Source organism: Nyctereutes procyonoides, unplaced genomic scaffold, assembly GCF_905146905.1.
Source record: "Nyctereutes procyonoides isolate TBG_1078 unplaced genomic scaffold, NYPRO_anot_genome, whole genome shotgun sequence".
Lineage (NCBI taxonomy): Eukaryota > Metazoa > Chordata > Mammalia > Carnivora > Canidae > Nyctereutes > Nyctereutes procyonoides.
The window spans coordinates 12,682,292-12,701,937 of record NW_026575155.1 but is presented as its reverse complement, the minus strand read 5'-3'; the positions used below and the strand labels follow the sequence as shown (position 1 = coordinate 12,701,937).

General features: G+C 42.8%; 1 protein-coding gene across 2 annotated transcripts in view; it reads right to left on the bottom strand.

Moving 5' to 3' along the window:
* The window catches only part of SH3BGR (SH3 domain binding glutamate rich protein), a 62,868-nt gene extending 43,863 nt beyond the window's left edge, over positions 1–19,005 (bottom strand). The window contains exons 1-3 of one of the 2 annotated variants that reach the window (XM_055313513.1): positions 18,797–19,005; positions 16,391–16,484; positions 5,011–5,196 (exon numbers count right to left, since the gene is read on the bottom strand). In XM_055313513.1, coding sequence (XP_055169488.1) covers positions 5,011–5,196; positions 16,391–16,450 — 246 coding nt within the window. In that variant the 5' untranslated portion in view covers positions 16,451–16,484; positions 18,797–19,005. Of the gene's footprint in view, positions 1–5,010; positions 5,197–12,268; positions 12,562–16,390; positions 16,485–18,796 lie in introns of those variants that run through there. The other variant, XM_055313514.1, reaches the window with a different exon arrangement.
* Positions 19,006–19,646: the final 641 nt, after the last annotated feature.

Genomic DNA, 19,646 nt, shown 5'->3' with positions numbered 1-19,646 from the left:
GCACAGAGCAGCAGGAGTTCACACTGGCAGAGACGATGGTACTCAGAACTATCCTTGACATCCAGTCCTCTTACTGCCCTAGTGTAAAAAGTCCACTGCTTGTCCTTGATGTTCCCTCTACCTACCACCATCATCAGGTGTGGCATATGGGTGACCATTCAAGATGAGACTAGTGATTCAATATAAATAATAATTATTCTTACAGTAACATTTCAATCTCGTGGAAAGACACACTGACTGGCCATCCAGATTTATACCATTTTAAGCCTGACATAGCCTTGGGAACCTTTGAGTCTCCGTTTAAAATCTGAAGCTACAATACAAATGACTATTTTTAACTACTTTCTTGGAACAAAGCCCTCTGTCTCATTAATCCCCTTTTGCTAAGAGTGTCCACAGACTGCAGAAAAGCAAATTTAGCCAAGTTGCTCATAAGATAAACTACTAATACCTCTCTGAAGGCAGAATTGAAAAGAATTAATAATAACAGTTAAACATAAAATGATTTATAGGCTCAGGGCACCTGGGTAGCTCACTCAATTAAGCATCTTGATTTTGGCTTAGGTCATGATCTCAGGGTCCTGGAATCAAACACTGCATCAGGCTCTGACCTCAGCAGGGAGTCTGTTTGAATCTCTCTCTCTCTTCTCTCCCTCTGCCCCTCCTCCTGGTGGTACATGCATTACACTCTCTCTCTCAATAAATTAAAAAAAATTTTAAATAATAATAATAATTTTCAGGTTCCTTTCATTAAATCCATATTATATAACATAAAATATTATACACATATACATATGTATAAAATATTATATAAAATATTACAAAATAATATTCAAATATTCTATTATAATATGTACTGAAATATTACAAATACATATTCAAATATTACAATATAATCTTTTTTTAAAAGTAGAAGTTTTTTCCCTAGGAAAGAGGAAACTTCGTTTTCTTTCACAACTAAATGAAAAAAATCATAGATCAAAATAGGATAAGAAATGCCCTCAAGTTGACGGGATGAGCACTGGGTGTTATTCTGTATGTTGGTAAATTGAACACCAATAAAAATTAATTTATAAAAAAAAACAATAATATTGCAAAAAAAAAAAAAAGAAATGCCCTCAAGGTTTTCTTTTCATAGCAAAAATCAATTGCAGAACTTTTACCCTAAGAGTTAACATAGATTGAAAGCTACATAGTTCAATATTTTCTCTACTATAACTAACCTTAATTTAAAAGGATGGTTAAGGAATCCCTAGTTGGCTCAGTGGTTGAGTGCCTGCCTTCAGCCCAGGGTGTGATCCTGGAGTCCCGGGATCGAGTCCCACACTGGGCTCCCTGCATGGACCCTGCTTCTCCCTCTGCCCCTCTCTATGTCTCTCATGAATACATAAATCAAATCTTTAAAAAATAAAACAAAAAATAATAGGATGGTTCAAATAAACAAAAGTAAGAGATTTAAAATACTACTTTCACTGGAAAAGTACTAGAAGAAAAAATGAAATTATTCTTTTGATAATTTTAGAGTGCAGAAAGCTTTTATAAACAAGACTCAGGATCAGGAACCATAAAGAAAAAAATAGATGAATTTGTCTTCATAAAAAATGTTTAAGTTCTGCATTCCAAAATATATCACTTTAAAAAGTCAAAAGATAAAAAATATGGGGAAAAAATTGCAACATCTATGGTAGTAAAAGGGCTACTTTCCTTCACAAATGAAGGCTTTTACAAACCAATAAATATTATCTGTAACCCAACAGAAAAATAGCAAGTCATGGGGGGAAAAAGATAGCTTATAAACATGGGAAAAGGGCAGCCTGGGGGGCTCAGCAGTTTAGCACGACCTTCAGCCCAGGGCCTGATCCTGGAGACCCGGGATCAAGTCCCAAGTGGGGCTCCCTGCATGGAGCCTGCTTCTCCCTCTACCTGTGTCTCTGCCTCTCTCTCTCTCTCTCTCTCTCTCGTTAATAAATAAATAAAACCTTCAAAAAATAGGAAAAAATGTTCAGCCTCTTTCACATAGATAGAAATCCAAGTCAAAGCAGTGAGAATATATTTTTCATCCGATAAATTGGCAAAGATCCAAAGGTTTGTATAAAGAATGTTGTCAAAGTCACAGGGAGTTCAACTAGCCACTCGCAGATTAGGTTGGTGGAAAGAAAAGTTGGCACAAGTGCAATACAAGGCCATGTGCCAATATCTTCTGAAATGAAAAGTGCGTACATGCTTCAACTCAGCACATCTTCCAGGAATTTATCCTACATACATATATTCATTCTGAATACAAGGATCTGTGTGTATAAAGAGATTTCTTGCAGCATTGTTTGTATGCTGTTTCCTGAATGTTCCCCACTAGAGGACTGTTTTGATAAATATGTCACATATGACGCAGCATTTTGCAGCTATTAAAATAAGGAACGTGCAGTTATACAATGATCTCGGAGATGTGGTTATTAGCTAACAAAAATCAAATGTGCTTAGCACACTCACATTTTCAGGTGATATACTATAAATTTATATAATGTATACTATATTATGGATACACAGAAAATTTCTGAAGGTCAAACAAGAAATTGCCAACATTAGTCAAAGCAGGACTGACTACATAATTTGTGATGTCCCCATGCAAAAATGAAACATGGGGTCCCTTTTTCAAAAACCATGGTGGATTTCAAGACAGCAGGGCATTGGACCAAGCAGAGAGCTCTCTTAAGCATGGGGTCGGCAGGATTTCCCCAATCACACAGTTCCAATGAAGCCAGTCCTCTCAGGGAAAGGAACTAGAGTCACAGGAGTCTTACATGGGAGGGAGAGTAATTTTTACTGGAGACAATTTTTGAATCAAAGGGATTCCATTTTGAACAATTTTTGCAAATTGAATGTGCAATTTTCAGTGTGCACATATAAGGACTGAGCTAAGCCTCTGAAGAATGTTAAAACACCTATGTATATCTATACAGCCCTGTACTGGGTTGAATAATATTCCCCCCAAATCCATGTCCACCCAGAATGTCAGAAAGCAAACTTATTTGGAAATAGGATAGTTATAGATGTAATTAGTTACAATTAGGTCACACTGGAATGGGGTGAGCCCTATTCCAATGACTATTGTCCTTTAAGAAGGCCAAGTGAAACCAGAGAGAGAGAGAGACAAAGAGAACACAAGGAGAGATAGAGATTGAGGTGGAAGAGATAGATCTGCAAGCCAGGGAACACCAAAAGTTGTTGGCAATCACCAGAAGCTAAGAAAAAGGCATGGAACAGATTTTCCCTCATAGCCTCCAGAAGAAACCAACCCCACTGACATCCTACTTTCAGACTTCTGGCCTTCAGAACTGTGCAAGAGTACATTTCTGTTATTTTAAGGCACTGAATTAGTCAACTTGGGTCACATAACAAAATGCCATGGACTGGGGGTAGGGGGTAACTGAAACAACAGAAATGTATCATCTCACAGCTCTGGAGGCTGAAGGTCCAAGACCAGGGTGCCAGTACAGTTGGATTCTGGCAAGGACAGACAGCTGCCTTCTGGCGGTGTGCTCACAAGGTGGAGAGATCTCTCTCTCTCTTTCTCTCTCTCTCTCTCTCTCTTTTTTCCTCCTCATTTAAGAGCACTTATCCCATCACAAAGGCCCCATAGTCATAACCTCATCTAAGCTGATCACTTCCCAAAGGCCTTATCTCTAAACATCATCACCTTTCAACATATGAATTTGGGAGGAGGGGGGACACAAACATATAGCCCATAACAGCCACCATGTTTGTGATGCTTCATTAGTTACATCAGTCCTACAAAACTGATACAAACCTCCAATAACCAAACACTCTGTGCTTCAAATCAGAGGCAGGCCCAAAAGCTTTTCAGTAAATGGGCAGATAGAAAATACTTTTGGCTTTGGAGGTCATATGGTCTCTGTTGCAACTACTCAGCTCTGCCATTGTGCAAAATCAGCCACAGGTGATAGGTGAATGAATTCATGTGGATGTGTTCCAGTAAAATTTTACTTACTAAAACAGGTAGCTACAGGCATTGGCCTTTAGGCTTTAATTGAACTATACCTGCTTTAGATGAGAAACATAATAATAAAGAGGAGCTAACCTAAAAACAAAACAAAACAAAGCAAAACAAAACAAAAACAGCAGTTGTGCTGATTACTGCATCTTAAAGATGACCTAGAAGGCTTAGATGACCCCTAAGATAACCTCCCGTTCTTGTGCTCTGAAGTCCTTTGAGTTTTTGAATGTTTCTTTTCAATAATCTGATTTACTAACCAGGATTGTAAACTCTAGGGGAAAAAGTGATTTTCAGGTTAAATGAACTATTAAATGTATGAAGTAAATTGCTGCTGTAGTCAAAATGTCCAGAACAGTTTTTAAAGTATCTAGATACATTTACACAAATTTATCTTATAACTCTATTAAGATTTTACTTCTGTAAATCATTCTTTATAAAAGTGAAAGGCTACCCTGTGTCTGCCTGGGTTCATGGATGTGTACATCATAAGGCTGATCAGAATTCTCTTCCAGCTAAAAGTATACTTTGTTTGAACAAGTGACCTCAACTCTTCAAAATGAAATAAGGGAATTAAAATAATCCTAAGAATTTCCAAATCACCATTTTATTGTTTCTATCCTTTTGTAAATTTTTATATTGATGACTCATGGTGGATCTACCATCCAGGTATTGGTATAATAGATCATGTCCTGAAAACTATGAACAAGTTCAAATGCTGCCTCCCAATTAACCTGATTTTCTTAGATTTATTTCTTCTTTTTAGAGAGAGAGAGAGAGAGAGAATGAGGGGTAGGGAGAGAATCTCAAGTAGACTCCCTACTCAGTGTGGAGCTAAATACAGGGCTGGATCTCATGACTCTGAGATCACTGCCTGAGCTGAAATCAAGAGTCAGATGCTCAATAGACTGAGCCACCCAGGTGCCCCCAAATTAATCTGCTTTAAACAATTTCTGATAAACACACATGCAGAAGAATTTTCCAAGAAACTGAGTACTCACCCCACAATACTGCTCTTCATTGAAGATCTGGGGGGGCAAAGGGATTCCATTTTGAGGTTTTTTCTCTCCAGGGACATTCTCTCTCATCCACTTCCTATTGTCTTCATCTCCAGCAATGTCTAATTCCTTAAAGTCGATCTTATTAGCTTCCAAAAAGCCCACTACTTCTTGCTGTTTCTTCCTAATCTGATCAAGAATAGAAAAAGGTTATTATTAAACTAGGTTTATTTTTTTAATGTTTTACTTATATTTATATAAATTAAATCCTTTCTCCAACTATACTATATAACAAAAATAATCTTGCTATTATTTAAACAAGGAAAGTGATGAAGTCACACCTCTTCATTATAAAGACTCAACGGACTGATTGTTGAAATTCTAAAATTTTAATTCCACCAATGTTTCAATCATGATATAATCAACCTAATAAGAATAGAGATGCCCTCATCATAGCTTTTACTTGAGGTCTTTGACATGCTTTTAAATTCTTTTTTCCTTTTAAGATTTTTATTTACTTATTCGAGAGAGAGAGGCAGAGACACAGGCAGAGGGAGAAGCAGGCTCCATGTAGGGAGCCTGATGTGGGACTCAATCCCAGGACTCAGGATAATGCCCTGGGCTGAAGGCAGGGGCTTAACCATTGAGCCACCCAGGGATCTCCTCTCCTAAGCTTTAATGCCAAAAAATAAATAAGGATTGGTTATGAAGAAAAGGAGGGATTGGAAGAATAGCAAGAAGGAAAGGGAGAAAAGACAATTCACTACAAAACTTAAATACCAAGTACATCCAACTAGAAAGAACTTCACGCACAGTTATGAAAATGGGCACATTGAACAAAAGTGGCTTTAGAAATAATCTAAGAGATTGGAAAGCCCACTTAAAATGAGTGAAAGGGGAAAGGACAGAGGAAAATCCAGAAAAAAGCCAGTGGCTGTGTCTCCCAGCTCACAAAAAAAAAAAAAAAAAAAAAGTTCTCCCTTGGATTTCTCCTTTCCACCTGAGAGACAACTCTTTGTGTCCATCTCCATACTTGAGGCTCTTGTCTACCAGCCACCATTGCTCAGGAAAGTGGCCCTCTTCATGGCTCAGACCTCTGTCCCCAGAGACAGTTACAACCATTTTCTTGTTTCAAAGAATCCACTTCCAGAATGCACAATGCCTTTTTTCATACACCCTAGTAAACAACTTGGAGCACACTCTGTGGACTCCACTAGGAGCCTCTGGGAGAGAGGTCCAGAGTGGTCAACCCAACAGTCAATCAACACTTATTTATCCACTCTACTCTGCACAAAACAGTATACCAAATTCTTCATGTGGAAAAAAAAAATGTGAAGAACTCTCTTTAAAAAGGGGAGGAGGTGCCTGGGTGGCTCAGTCAACTGGGCATCTGCCTTCAGCTCAGGTCACAATCTCAGGGTCCTGAGATAGAGCCCCACATCCCGCTCCCCGCTCCCTGCCCAGCGGGGAGTCTGCTTCTCCCTCTGCCCCTCCCCACTGCTCTCCTGCTTATTCTCTCTCTCTCTCTCTCTCTGTCAAATAAATTAAATCTTAGAAAAATTTAAAAATTTTTAAAATTCAAAGAACTCATTTGTACATTCTAGACTGAACATGCTGAAAATAATCAAGAGGCAAAAGAAGCCATTGCTTAAAAATAAGAGTAAAATTTTAAGTATTTTCTTTGACATAAAAATATTGAATATCTTAACTTGTTAACTCCTCTGCATACAGTGTTTTCTCATATCAAAACAAGTCACTAAAAATGCTTATAACAGAGCATGAGGCCCCCTGTCATTCTCTTGTAACTCATTTATCAGCAGAGGTACCAGAATTTGAGAATACCAAACAAATGTTATAAAAGGCCTGTCCCAAACCTAAAGCCTAGCCTCAAACCCTCTTCAGATCAAAACCAATTCCTTTTGTAGATTTGTATACCAAATACATATATTTTTTATTCATTTTTACCAAAATTAAGGAGTTTATCAGTGATTCATGTGTAGAGTATTTCCTTCTTAATATAAGGAAAAATAAAGCACACATGGATGCTTAAGCTCTGGAAGCAAATCACCACCCAGACCAAACTCTATATAACTTGGTTTGGGTGGTGACCCAATTGTATATATTATATTAATTATAAATGAATTTAAATAACTTTCTAATTTTCTACAAGTAAATATAAATTGCATATAAAAGTGAATATATGTTATGTACCCACGTATGTATTAATGGTAATCACACATTTACTTTTTAATTAACATTTGCTCCATCAACATAACAAAGATAATTCGACTAAAAGCATTAGATGAATAAATTGAAGGCTGCTGTTAGCTACAATACAACACCTAATCAGCAAGATTCAGTTTGGGGCAAGCATGTACAAAAATAAAAATGAAAGTCATACAGATAGGTGTGGGGTGACGGAATTTCCCTTAAGCTTCTGGCACAAGCACTCTGGCACATTCCTGAGTGTCACATATATCAGAAGCAAAGGAGGAGCTCAGATTTCTCCACCATGTGTCCTCCCCTAAATCTAGGCTGGCATACCTTCTGCTTTTCCCCACCAAAACTGTGCTCCAAATTCCATAGCTTCACAGCTAAATTTCTGAATATTACAAAATCCCATCAGACCTGATGACAGGTTGTTGGAATTAAATTACTATTTTAATTAATCATGTTTTCTATACCTACTTTCCAACTTGTCCACAATTATCCATGCCACTCTATAAACTACTTTTTCCTTTGGCTATTTCCAGAGATAACTTTGCTGTTTGAAGAGTAGAGATGTCTTTGTTTTAGGCAGGTTTACTTTTGATTAAAGTAACATCTTTTATTCTTTAATTCTTTGATTAAAAGTAACATCTTTTATTCTTTTCAAAACCCCTGTCTTCCTTCCTTCTCAGGTACCCTCCCAGGAACCCAAATCAGCCTGGCTGAGGTCCACTGCCACCTCACCAATGTTATTTCCATCTCTATTAATCATGCCTCAGGACTTGAGGTTAAATAAAAGGGTTTCATTTTATTCCAAGATTTCTGAGCAGATGAAAAACAGTTCCCAAAATCCTGACTTGTGTTTCTTTGGTTAGAAAATCAAAGAGAGATAGAGAAAATGGGATGGGAAGATCTGTCTGCTGTTATTTCTTGCAAGACAAGCAATTGCATCTGCAAGAACTTAATGGAATGTTAGGTGCATGATCTTGTGTTAAGTGCTATTTCTCAGCCTCTCGCTCAAAAGAGAGAGAGAAGAAAAATTTGTCCCTCTATCCTCCCCAAACATCAGTACTTTAAACTGGCACCAGTACTTTAAATGCATCATTCATCTGGTTGTCTGGAGCACCCGAGTTCTGCCTGGGGCTGGAGAAGGGTCTTAGGATGAGCCCAGAGAAGGGGAGAGGGGAGCAGGGAGTACATGAGTTCACCTGGTGGCATGGATGCCTCTGCCTACACTCTGATGGCCACCTTGAGTGTGGCCCTTTCTCCCACAGTCCTCCCTCCTATTCAAGGAGCTCCACAGACCTTCACATGTAAAGTGCAGCTCTTCTCCATGTGGCCTCCTCAGCTGACCACCAGAGACATCAGCTCCCAGAGGGCATCTCCCTCTATAGCCCCTGGGAGAGGAGCATGCACAGCACCCAGTGGTTCTCACCACAGACACCCTCTCAGCCCACATCCTACCCCTTCTCCTCTTTCTACAGCACCATGGCATTGCTGGCTCCCCAGGCTATACCTTCTTTCTAGGCAGCCCCTCTAGAGGATCTGGGCGTCCCTGGGGTCTGGGTCATTTGGAGCCTTTGGGACTTCAGCAGAGGCTCAGAGAGCTCTGTTTTCCTATCTTGTTATATTTACTTTTAAGAAAGTCTTGTTTTCCTGAAGTCACCAGCCACTCTTGATTACTGGAATGTATCAGAGTGATCTTTGAGTCACTTGCTTGGCATCTCCTTTTTTTTTTTTTTTTTTTTTGTCTTATACAGTTAGGTTCCTGCACTTAGTGAAAAACTGCATTTGAGCAGAGGTGACCTGCATTTCCCGCCCTGGCTCAGAAGGCTGCTGTCTGAGCAGCGATCCACTCTTGAATTGCCTCATCTGCCAAACTGGTAAAGCGTCACCCTCCTCAGATTCTGGTGAGAACCAAGGAACATGACATGTGGAAGAGCGTTTTGGACGAGGTGAGAACCTCTGACTCATCCTGGTTCCCAAGCCAGGTTAAGTACTCTGATCATCATTTTAAAATAACAAAGCTAAGGCACCATTAAACTAAGGAATTTTCCAAGATCTACACCCAGATCCATCTTGTTCAAGACGGAGTTTTTGCTCAAGGGCTGAGGCTTTGCCCGCTATATTTACACTCAAGCAAGGCTGAAAAAAACTGATTGAGAAACCCAGGAGCCACCATCAGGATCTGTCCTTGAAGATCATGGTTCCAGGGGCTGTGCATCTTGAAGAGAGTGAGGACTGTCCTCTCTCCCTTGGTTCCCCAGCCTACTGTAGCACAGGCCTTTGGGACAACACAGACCTGCTCCCACTCCCAAGGTCTCTTCACCATGTTCCTCCGTAAAGCAGTAAAACATGTGACAGCGCCTTATCATCAACTGTTTAGAGATGTGACACACAGCTGCATATGTGTAAGCCCTCATAAAGAGGTGTTTCCTTTTCATTTATTTAATTCATCCCATAGAAGTCATATGCCCTGGCTAATTAAGTTGCAGGCAAGAATCCATTTTTAAAGTAAGGAGACTGAAGAAACAAGCAGTAAAGCGTTTGCAGACTGACCACCCCACACACTGGCAGGTGCCCTGGGGTTCTGCAAAGAAGCTTCTGGGTGAAGTCTCCCCACTCAGGAAAAATCATTAGCACTTATAATATGGGAATAATCAGTTTTCATTCTTTAGGATAATACAGAAATTATTCCACTTATGTGGCTTGGGACAATTCTTCTGAAACATAATCCAGACTCACATATACTAATATTAACTAATAATTAGAACAACTACATAATACTGATTAACATTAACTAACATTAGCTAATAATTATAATACCTAATAGTTATAATAATCATAATATTAAGTAGCCATATGTAATAATTATAAAATTAATGAATAATTATAATATGTATTAAGCACTGATTGAGCACTTGACACTATGTAAGGTACTCCGTGCTTATTTCCTAAATCCTCAAGAGGATTTAGGAATAAGTCGCCATGAGATGAGTACTATTTTTATCCTCGTTTTACAGATAAGGAAATTGAGGCTCAGCAAGGTGAAATAACTTTCCCAAGGTCAAACAACTCCAAGTGGCAACAAAACATTTGCTTAGGGAACCAGAATTAATGTGGCTTTTCCAGGACTCTGGAGTGAACAGTTCCTCTCCAGACCCTTTGAGGCTAACTCAATCATACACCCAAACTTCAAGAATATTAGACACCACACCAAATCAAATTCCAACAAAAAAAATATACAAAAAAAGATAAGATACCAAATAATCCTAAAAGAACCCCAAGTTTGTTCACTGTCTGTGGAAGGATGCATAGGGCACTTAGACCTGGCCTACAGAACATGTAGAAGGTTGGCAGGTCAGTGGTAAAAGTTTCCATCAATGAGCATCAACAGCATGTTGAAAGCCCACTAAAGCCATTTTATTCAATTAAAAAAATCATTTTTTAATCTAATAATCTGAAAATGTGCTCTTCGTGGATCAATTAAAAGTTTCTGAGGTCATCAACAGCCACAAAAGATTTTGTGGTTTTACATCTGGAATTTACTCTCATCTCTTTCTGTTAAAAGATGCTCCACAGATACTAAGCAGTTGCTGATGGATTGTGTTCAGAGGAACGACCAGCCTCTTCTCTCTTGTTCTCTTCTTGCCCTCTGGAAAATGCGTGAACTTTCAGGACTGTGGGGGACGGGGGGCATTCAAGAGCCAGCGCTGGGGCTGCTCGCGGCCAGCTGCTGGCCGAGGGTATCATCCTGGCTGAGTGAAATCCAAGCTGCAGGATGGCCCAGGAACCAGATATAAAAGGAAACAGCCCCCTTGCTGGCATCCAACACTCAGGACTGATAAAACAGCTTCTCCCCAGCCACAGCCCCCTCAATGCTCAAATGCTCATTGAAATGTCAGTCTCGGATAGACACAGAAGAATCAAGCCTAAGATCAAAGCCTGAATCATTGCCAAGGAGAATTGGCTCCTTCTATCATCCTTGTTTCTTCAGGCAGGTCTATCCTGCACAGAATGAAGGCAGGAACTGGAGGGGTGACTCTGAGCCTGGTTCCAGAGAAATCAGATGCACAGTGTTATGGGGTGGGCTCTTAGTACCTATTTTTGGTCCGTTTGAATTCCTAGAGGGTTTAAAACTGTGGCCTTAGAGATGTTTGCTCTTGTCACTGTGACATCATTTTCCCGAAATAATATGATTACACATGCTAACTTTACACTTTTGGTATGGTTGCATCGCACACACAAGTAAAATTGAGCCTTGAACAACACAGCTTTAAACTACATGGGTCCACCTATATGCAGATATTTTTTCTATAAATACAGAAATTGCTTTAAATGTTATTTTCTCTTTCTCGTGATTTTAATAATATTTTCTCTTCTCTAGCTTACTTATTGTAAGAATACAGGTTATATTACATAGAACATACAGAATATGTGTTAATCGACTGTTTATGTTGTCATTAAATCTTCTGGTCAACAGTCGTCCATTAGTGAATTTTGGGGGAGTTAGAAGTTGTACATGGATTTTCGACTCTGGAGGTGTCAGTACCCTTAAGCAACCACCCCCCACCACCACCATTGTTCAAGGGTCAACTGTAATTACACCCAGGAGTCTGGTTCATCACGGCCTTGTTACACAAAGTGTCATGTATTTGCAACTTTAAGTTAGTCTAAGTCTTACAGAATGATTGGCAGAAACATTGCACCCCACAAAAAAAAAAAAAACCTTTGATTCTATAATATATGCAAACACAACACGACACAAATCACATGTTAAAAATTCTAGTATCAAACCCGCCCCCTTCCTGGAATCCCTTTCACACCCAGCTGGCCCGGATCACTCATTTTACACACTTCTCCAGCAAGGTTAAAGCGAACGCAGAAAGCAAAGGCACGCGGGCTGACTGCAGAGCCACGGCTGACTTACACACTCCTCATAAAGGAAAGCTCAGGCCAACGCTGGGCCACAGCCACTGCTTCTGCCTCCCCGTCTGAGTTGCTCAGAAAGAAAGACAGGAAGAAAGCCCCACGGATTCCATCAGACACCTACCGCTATCGAACCAGAAGATGTGGCAACAAACACTTTGATAACCATTTTGACAGTCGGAAAGAGGGCTCCCCCCAACACACCCCCGTGAGGGGACGCGGCGCTAGACGGATCCCGACCGCGGCCCGGCAGAGCAGGTAGCAGGTGCCAGGTGCAGGTAGCAGGTGCCAGGTGCAGGTGCAGGTGCCAGGTGCGAGCTGGCGGCCGCCCAGCGCCGTCTGAGCCCCTGCGCCTCCCTCCGCAACTTAAGCCCTGCGCCTGCCCCAGCGGCGCGGGCAGCGCGGACTTCCTAGGCCATTGGCCCGGGACGAGGGGGATCCGCCAGGCGGAGACGGGATTGGTTGATAAAAGCGGCCACTGACTTTGAACGCCCGACAACAGCCCCTACAAGGCCAGGCTGCGCCGCGCACCAATCAGGCCGCCGCGCACCAACCAGGCCGCCGAGCACCAACCAGGCCGCCGAGCACCAACCCCGCGCACCCGGGCGCAGGGAAGGCCCAGGAGACCCCAGCTTCGTCCCCGAGGACGCCGTGAATGAGAGGCTTTCTGCAAACAGACTGCAAGGGTCCGCAGTGAGCCACACGGGCCTTGAAATAAGCAAAGGCTTCCTGCACTTTCAAGTTTTCCGACCCGTTTAAAAAAAAAAAAAATTCGGTGAACTCATACAATAGATGCCTTTGTGTGTGGCCCGTTTCCAGTTTTCTCCCCTTACCACCTGCTTCTCCTAAAGAACAGAAGCTGACAGGCCGCAGACGTATAAGGTTTCACTGACATCCCAGACAAGGCAGAGCGGCAGAGGCGGGCTGTCAGCAGGGATGATTTCAACAAGTTAAATGTCTTCACTCTTTCAGAGACGTTGGGAGAAAATAAATGTCTGTAACAGTCTCTTATTTATGCAGATCATTAAATCCAGTAAAAAGCCCAAATGCTACCGCCCATTTTTCTAATGGGTTTCAAAATCAAGCTCAAGGACATATGAGATGAAGTCACCAGGGGGGTTATTTACTCCTCCTAGTTAACAGTCTCATTTGTTTCTCACTTTCTCGCTGTCTTTCCCTCTCCCTGCTTCCCTCTCTCTCTCTCTTTTTTTTTTTCTCAAGCCCCTGCTTCTCCCGAAGGCGGTGGTTGGTACTGTCATGCTGGAGCGAGGAGGGGTCTGTAGGCCTTCTTTACCTGCCCCCTTCACCTGAGTCCCAGGGCCCTGGAGGCCCCCTGCCCTCCCATAGGATGGGTGTCTGATGAGAAAGGACACCCCACCCCTGCAGCATAGCTCAAATTCATCTACATCAGAAAGAATGATTGAGAAAACCACCTTTTATTTTATTTAGTTTTTATTTTTTTAATAAATTAATTTTTATTGGTGTTCAATTTACCAACATACAGAATAACACCCAGTGCTCATCCCGTCAAGTGTCCCCCTCCGTGCCCGTCACCCATTCACCCCCACCCCCCGCCCTCCTCCCCTTCCACCACCCCTAGTTCGTTTCCCAGAGGTAGGAGTCTTTATGTTCTGTCTCCCTTTCTGATATCTCCCACACATTTCTTCTCCCTTCCCTTATATTCCCCTTCACTATTATTCATATTCCCCAAATGAGTGAGAACATACACTGTTTGTCCTTCTCCGATTGACTTACTTCACTCAGCATAATACCCTCCAGTTCCATCCACTTGAAGCAAATGGTGGGTATTTGTCGAGAAAACCACCTTTTAACTTACAGCCTCACTATGCAAAGTTTACTCCCAAAATTAGGCCCTTGGTGAAGATGGTTAATGGCTCCCCAAATTTAAGTCATTAGCATTATAAATTTTATTTTTAAACCCACCAATGATTATAGGTCATTTTTGCTCCTCTTCTTTCCTTTAATTCCAGAATTGTAAAGTAACCTTATACCGTTTTTGTCATACAAAGTATTTTCTTCAACACCTTAGTCTCAATTTCTACCACACGAGCATGCCACTTTTCTCCAAATATGATTTAAGAGAGTAATAAACCATGCATATTTCTCAATGACTTTGTAAGTCAGTAATAAACTATAGCTGATTCTCATGAGCCCTAGGGAATATACAACTGCTAATCATATGGGGCAACACTGCCTTGGACAATGACACGCCCCCTCCATCCACATGCCCTAGGGAGAAAGAATAGCCTACTTAAAGTAAGAATTAACCATTTTTAAGTGTTTCCCAAGTGCCAGAACTTCCTTAAGTGCTTTACAGAAACCACTCCTTTAATCTGCACGACACTAACAGTGGGTTCTACTCCTATCGCTCCTTAAGGATGAGGACAGGAGGGGCACCTGGGTGGCTCAGTGGTTGAACCTCTGCCTCTGGGCATGATCCTGGGGTCCTGGGATTGAACTCCACATCAGGCTCCCTGCACAGAGCCTCCTCTTCCCTCTGCCTAGGTCTCTGCCTCTCTCTCAGGGCCTCTCACCAATAAATAAATAAATAAATAAATCTTAAAAAAAAAGTAAAAATAAAAGGATGAGGACAGAAAATGGTGCATTCACGACATGAGCCCAATTCATCTATCTCCAGGCCATACCAGAAAAACTCCTGACACTACCCTCACATTCCTAGTGCACCCTCTGTGCACTACGGATAATTTTTAGAACTTTATCCTTTTAACAATGACAATGAAAACATACAAATTAGAAATTTGAAAACTCTAGCTGATAGATCTTTTCATTTATGACAGTGACACCAATAAACTTCAAGATAATTTTTTTTCAAGATAATTTTTTAACTATTTATTTTTTATTGGAGTTCAATTTGCCAACATACAGCATAACACCCACTGCTCATCCCATCAAGTGCCCCCCTCAGTGCCCATAACCCAGTCACCCCCACCCCCCACCCACCTCCCTTTCTACCACCCCTTGTTCGTTTCCCAGAGTTAGGAGTCTTTCATGTTCTGTCTCCCTTTCTGATATTTCCCACTCATTTTTTTCTCCTTTCCTCTTTATTCCCTTTCACTATTTTTTATATTCCCCAAATGAATGAGACCATATAATATTTGTTCTTCTCTTATTTCACTCAGCATAATACCCTCCAGTTCCATCCACGTTGAAGCAAATGGTGGGTATTTGTCGTTTCTAATGGCTGAGGAATATTCCATTGTATACATATACCACATCTCCTTTATCCATTCATCTTTCGATGGACACCAAGGCCCCTTCCACAGTTTGGCTATTGTGGACATTGCTGCTATAAACATCAGGGTGCAGGTGTCCCACCAACTTCAAGATAACTAATAAGAATATCAAACATTCCAAGGAAGTCTTACAATAAAGCTCACCAAATCTCTGCCTTAGAAAATTCACTTCAGGTATAAGCTGTGTGCTTCAGTAAAAGGCAGAAGGCTTATCATTTCACATCCCTAGTCCCTGATGCTAAGTGAAATAATAATACCTTTTTTTTCAAAAATTTTTCAGCTTTGAGGTATAATTGACAGATAAAATCATAAGATACATTGTGGTGACTTGAGGAACATACACTATGAAAAAATGATTTTGTCGAATTTTAATGATAAAAGTGTGAGATATTGACTCCAAACTTCACAGAGATCCTGAGATGATCTTAGAATAAATGTTATCAGATGCTATGCTTTGGTCTACATAATGTTATAGGCAACCTAAAATGAAAAATAAAAGCATATTTTTATCATGTAGAATGACAGTGGTGACCATCAGAGTAACAGCAGTGAGTTGAATAATGTCCCCCCCCAAAAAAATTCATGTCTCCCCTAAACTTCAGAATGTGACCTTGTTTGGAAACAGGATCTTTGCAGATGAAATTGGTGAAGGATCTTAAAATGAAATTATCCTGGATTTCAGGTGGGCTGTAAGCCATATAACTGATGTCCTTACAAGAAAAAAAGGCACACAGAGAGACACGGATAAAACATCGTGTGAAGACAGGGATGGGGAGAAGAGTGGTGCTGCCACAAGCCAAGGAACATCAGGAGCCAGAGAGGCAAGGAAGGATTCCTCCCAGGAGCTTTCAAAGGGAACATGGCCCTGCCAACACATTGACTTCAGACTTCTTTCCTCCAGAACTGGGAGAGAATAAATTTCTGTTGCTTTAGGCCACCAGGTCTGTGGTGACTTGTTATAGTGGACTTACCCAAACTAATACAGAGGAATAAAGGCATATGTTGATATGTAGCAGAATTACTAAAGGCATTTCTTCAGCTCTGTACTCCTTGGGTCTCTCTCCCCTAGATGGAAAAGAAGCAGAAACAAATTCTATAGATTGAGAACAGCTAGCAAAGAAGCAGAGAGACCATTTGGATGGGAAAGGAAGCTCTGAGGGGCCCCCATCTTTCAGGTTCCTCCAGTCCTGAGTACCAGGGTTGGGAGGTTCACTTAATAATAAACTGTCACTTCTGTTACTTTTGTTACTGTCCTGGAAGCATCACCAGCCATACATCAGGCATCTTTCCAGGAATGTCAAGTCTAGGGACACTTGTCTGCTGTATGTCATCCTAGAGATGCTGCCCAGATCACCCCCGACAAAAAGCACCACCACCCACCTTCTAGGATTAACTCACCACCTAAGGTTGTAGAAATACAGCCCACCAAAATTAAGAATGGGTCCCCTAACAGCACAAGAAGGAAGGAAGTAGTGACATGAAGGGGAAGCCTTGCCCCCTACCTACCCTAAAAAACTAGATCTAAACAGAGTCACTTTGGAAATGCCCACTACCCCTACTACATAACATGTAAATCAAAAATCATAAATAGAAAATGTGATAAATTTAACTCTACACAAATATCGAAATGCACTCTAAACAAAATTTGAAAGTATTTGACAAACTGGGGGAAATATTTACAACACAAACCACACACCAAGTTTTCATACAGCAAATCTAAATTTCTGAGAACATTGGGATCCCTGGGTGGCGCAGCGGTTTGGCGCCTGCCTTTGGCCCAGGGCGCAATCCTGGAGACCCGGGATCGAATCCCACATCGGGCTCCCGGTGCATGGAGCCTGCTTCTCCCTCTGCCTGTGTCTCTGCCTCTCTCTCTCTCTCTCTGTGACTATCATAAATAAATTAAAAAAAAAAAAAACTTTCTTTTAAAAAAAATAAAAATAAATTTCTGAGAACATAGAAAGTTCTACAAAGATGGACACTGAGTGAAAAATGGGCAAAAGGCAGGAAAAAGAAAATCACAATGTATACATTACAAAAAAATTGAAAAAATGTCTATCCTTCCTAAAAAATACGTGAATAAAATCAAAGTAAAGTGTCAACTTTTTACAATAAAATGGGCAAACATTTTTTAAGAAATTAAAAAGATTATCCCCAATGTGGGTTAAGGATTGGGCCGCATTTGCCTGGAAGGCAAACTTTCATATACCTTCAGAAAGCCTTAAAGTGAACATTTCCTTTGATCCTACAGTATCACATGTAGGATTTATTCCAAGGAGTCAGGAGTGACCTCTGCTAACCTTAAACATAAAACTAGCAGTTATTTTGCCAACAGATGGGTTTAGTTAGGAGTAACAAAGAATTCCAACTTGGGAACTATATAGCAAAACTTCAGGCAAGTTCAACAAACAAAGAAGAGGAACATGATTTTATGGAAAAGAAAGAAGTTGGGAGGGATTCAAAAGTCCACCTGAGAAAGCAAGAGTTCAGGGTGATGACTTTCTCATTGACTGAGTTATAGGGGTGGCCAATTTCTTGTAGGAGATGCAACAGGTATCTTTCCCTGTTGGGCCCATAACTGATCATTCTTTCCTGTTGACACTCTTCTGTTGGAAACTGTAACTGACACTTCTGTGGGAGACTGTAATTGAGTGGTAAGGGCTCCCCCTTGTAGCCTCAGACCTACATTAGCGATGTTTTCCCCTTTATTAATTTTCACACCTCAAAGATTCACTTATAGGGATATTCAACATTGGCATTAATACAATGTGGGTTGGGGGGGAGAAAAGAAAGGAAAAGCGAGGAGGAAAAGGAGAAGCAGTAATATATGTGTTAATGCTGCCTATGCAGTCCTTTAAAATTCCTGTGTCATCATTAAAAATCACCTACAATCATCATCTAGGTGATTTTTTTTTTTGGTAATTTTTTAAAACATTTTATTTATTTGAGAGAGACAGAGATACAGACAGAGATAGAGAGAAGAGAGCACCAGTGAGGGAGGAAACGGAGAAGCAGGGTCCCCACTGATCAGGGATCCCAAGGGGGTGGGGGGTAGGGGGAGTAGATCCCAGGGCCCTAGGATCATGACCTGAGCCGAAGGCCCACACTTAATCCACTGAGCCACCCAGACGCCCCCATCTAGGTGATTTTTAATTTTCCTTCCTACTTTGCTGTGCATTCTAAATTCCCTACATTGCTTTGCAAGCAAGATTTTCTTTCACCAAAGAAATTCATCTTTATAAGGAGAGGTCAGCCGGAGTGTTCTGCTCTCTGTCCACTTCTGCAGGCAGAGGCATCGATTCTACACCTGCTCACCTGGGCCCACCGCCCTCCCCGGGGGGAACCCGGCGTCTACACCTGCCTGCCCAGCAGCCCACCTGGAGCGCGCTGCTCGGGGTCCGTGCGCCTCCGGGCAGGGAACCAGACATGCGCACTGGACTCGGATTCAAACCACCAGTACGTGGCCGAGCGCGAACGAGAGCGCGAAGGGACAGCGGCGCTGCCGCGGGATCGGCGCGTCAGCCCCAGGGCGGCCGGGGCGAAGGCGGCGGCCCCGAGCTCCGAGCCCCCGCGGCGGGAGGCCCCGGCCCGCGTCTCTCCGGCTCAGCTCTCCAGTGCGCAGGCGCCGCCCCGCCCCCGGCCCCGCCGGTCCCAGGAGGCTCCGCGCCGGGTTTCCATGGCGACGCGCGGGCGCCCCGAGGCTGGCGCTGCGGCGGGAGCGCGCGGAGCAGGTAACGGCCCGGCCCCAGGCGGGGCCTCGCTCAAGCCTCCGGGCCGCCCGGTGCCGCCGTCCCTCGGCTCTGGCCCCTGCCCAGCTCGGGCCGCGCCGCCTCGCTCTCACTGCGGCTGGTAACGTAGCGGGGCCGCCGGCCGCCGCCTCTCGCAGAGCGCGCCCTCCCCGCCGCGACCCGGCGCCTCCGCCCTCGCCCGTCCCCCCGCGCCCCCGGAGCCCCTCCGCTCGCGGCCGGCCGCCGGGCCTTCGGGCGGGGGCGGCCCCGACGGGCCCGGGGACGGCCAGGGACAGGCTCCGGCCGGAGACCCCGAGGCGTCAGCCCCGCCCCCACCCGCACCTCCACCTGCGGGCTCGAACCCGAGACCCCGAGGCGGCCGAGCGCCGCTGTCAGCCCCGCCCCCACCTGCACCCGCATCCCCACCTCCACCCCCACCTGCGGGCTCCGCTGTCAGCCCCGCCCCCACCTGCACCCGCATCCCCACCTCCACCCCCAC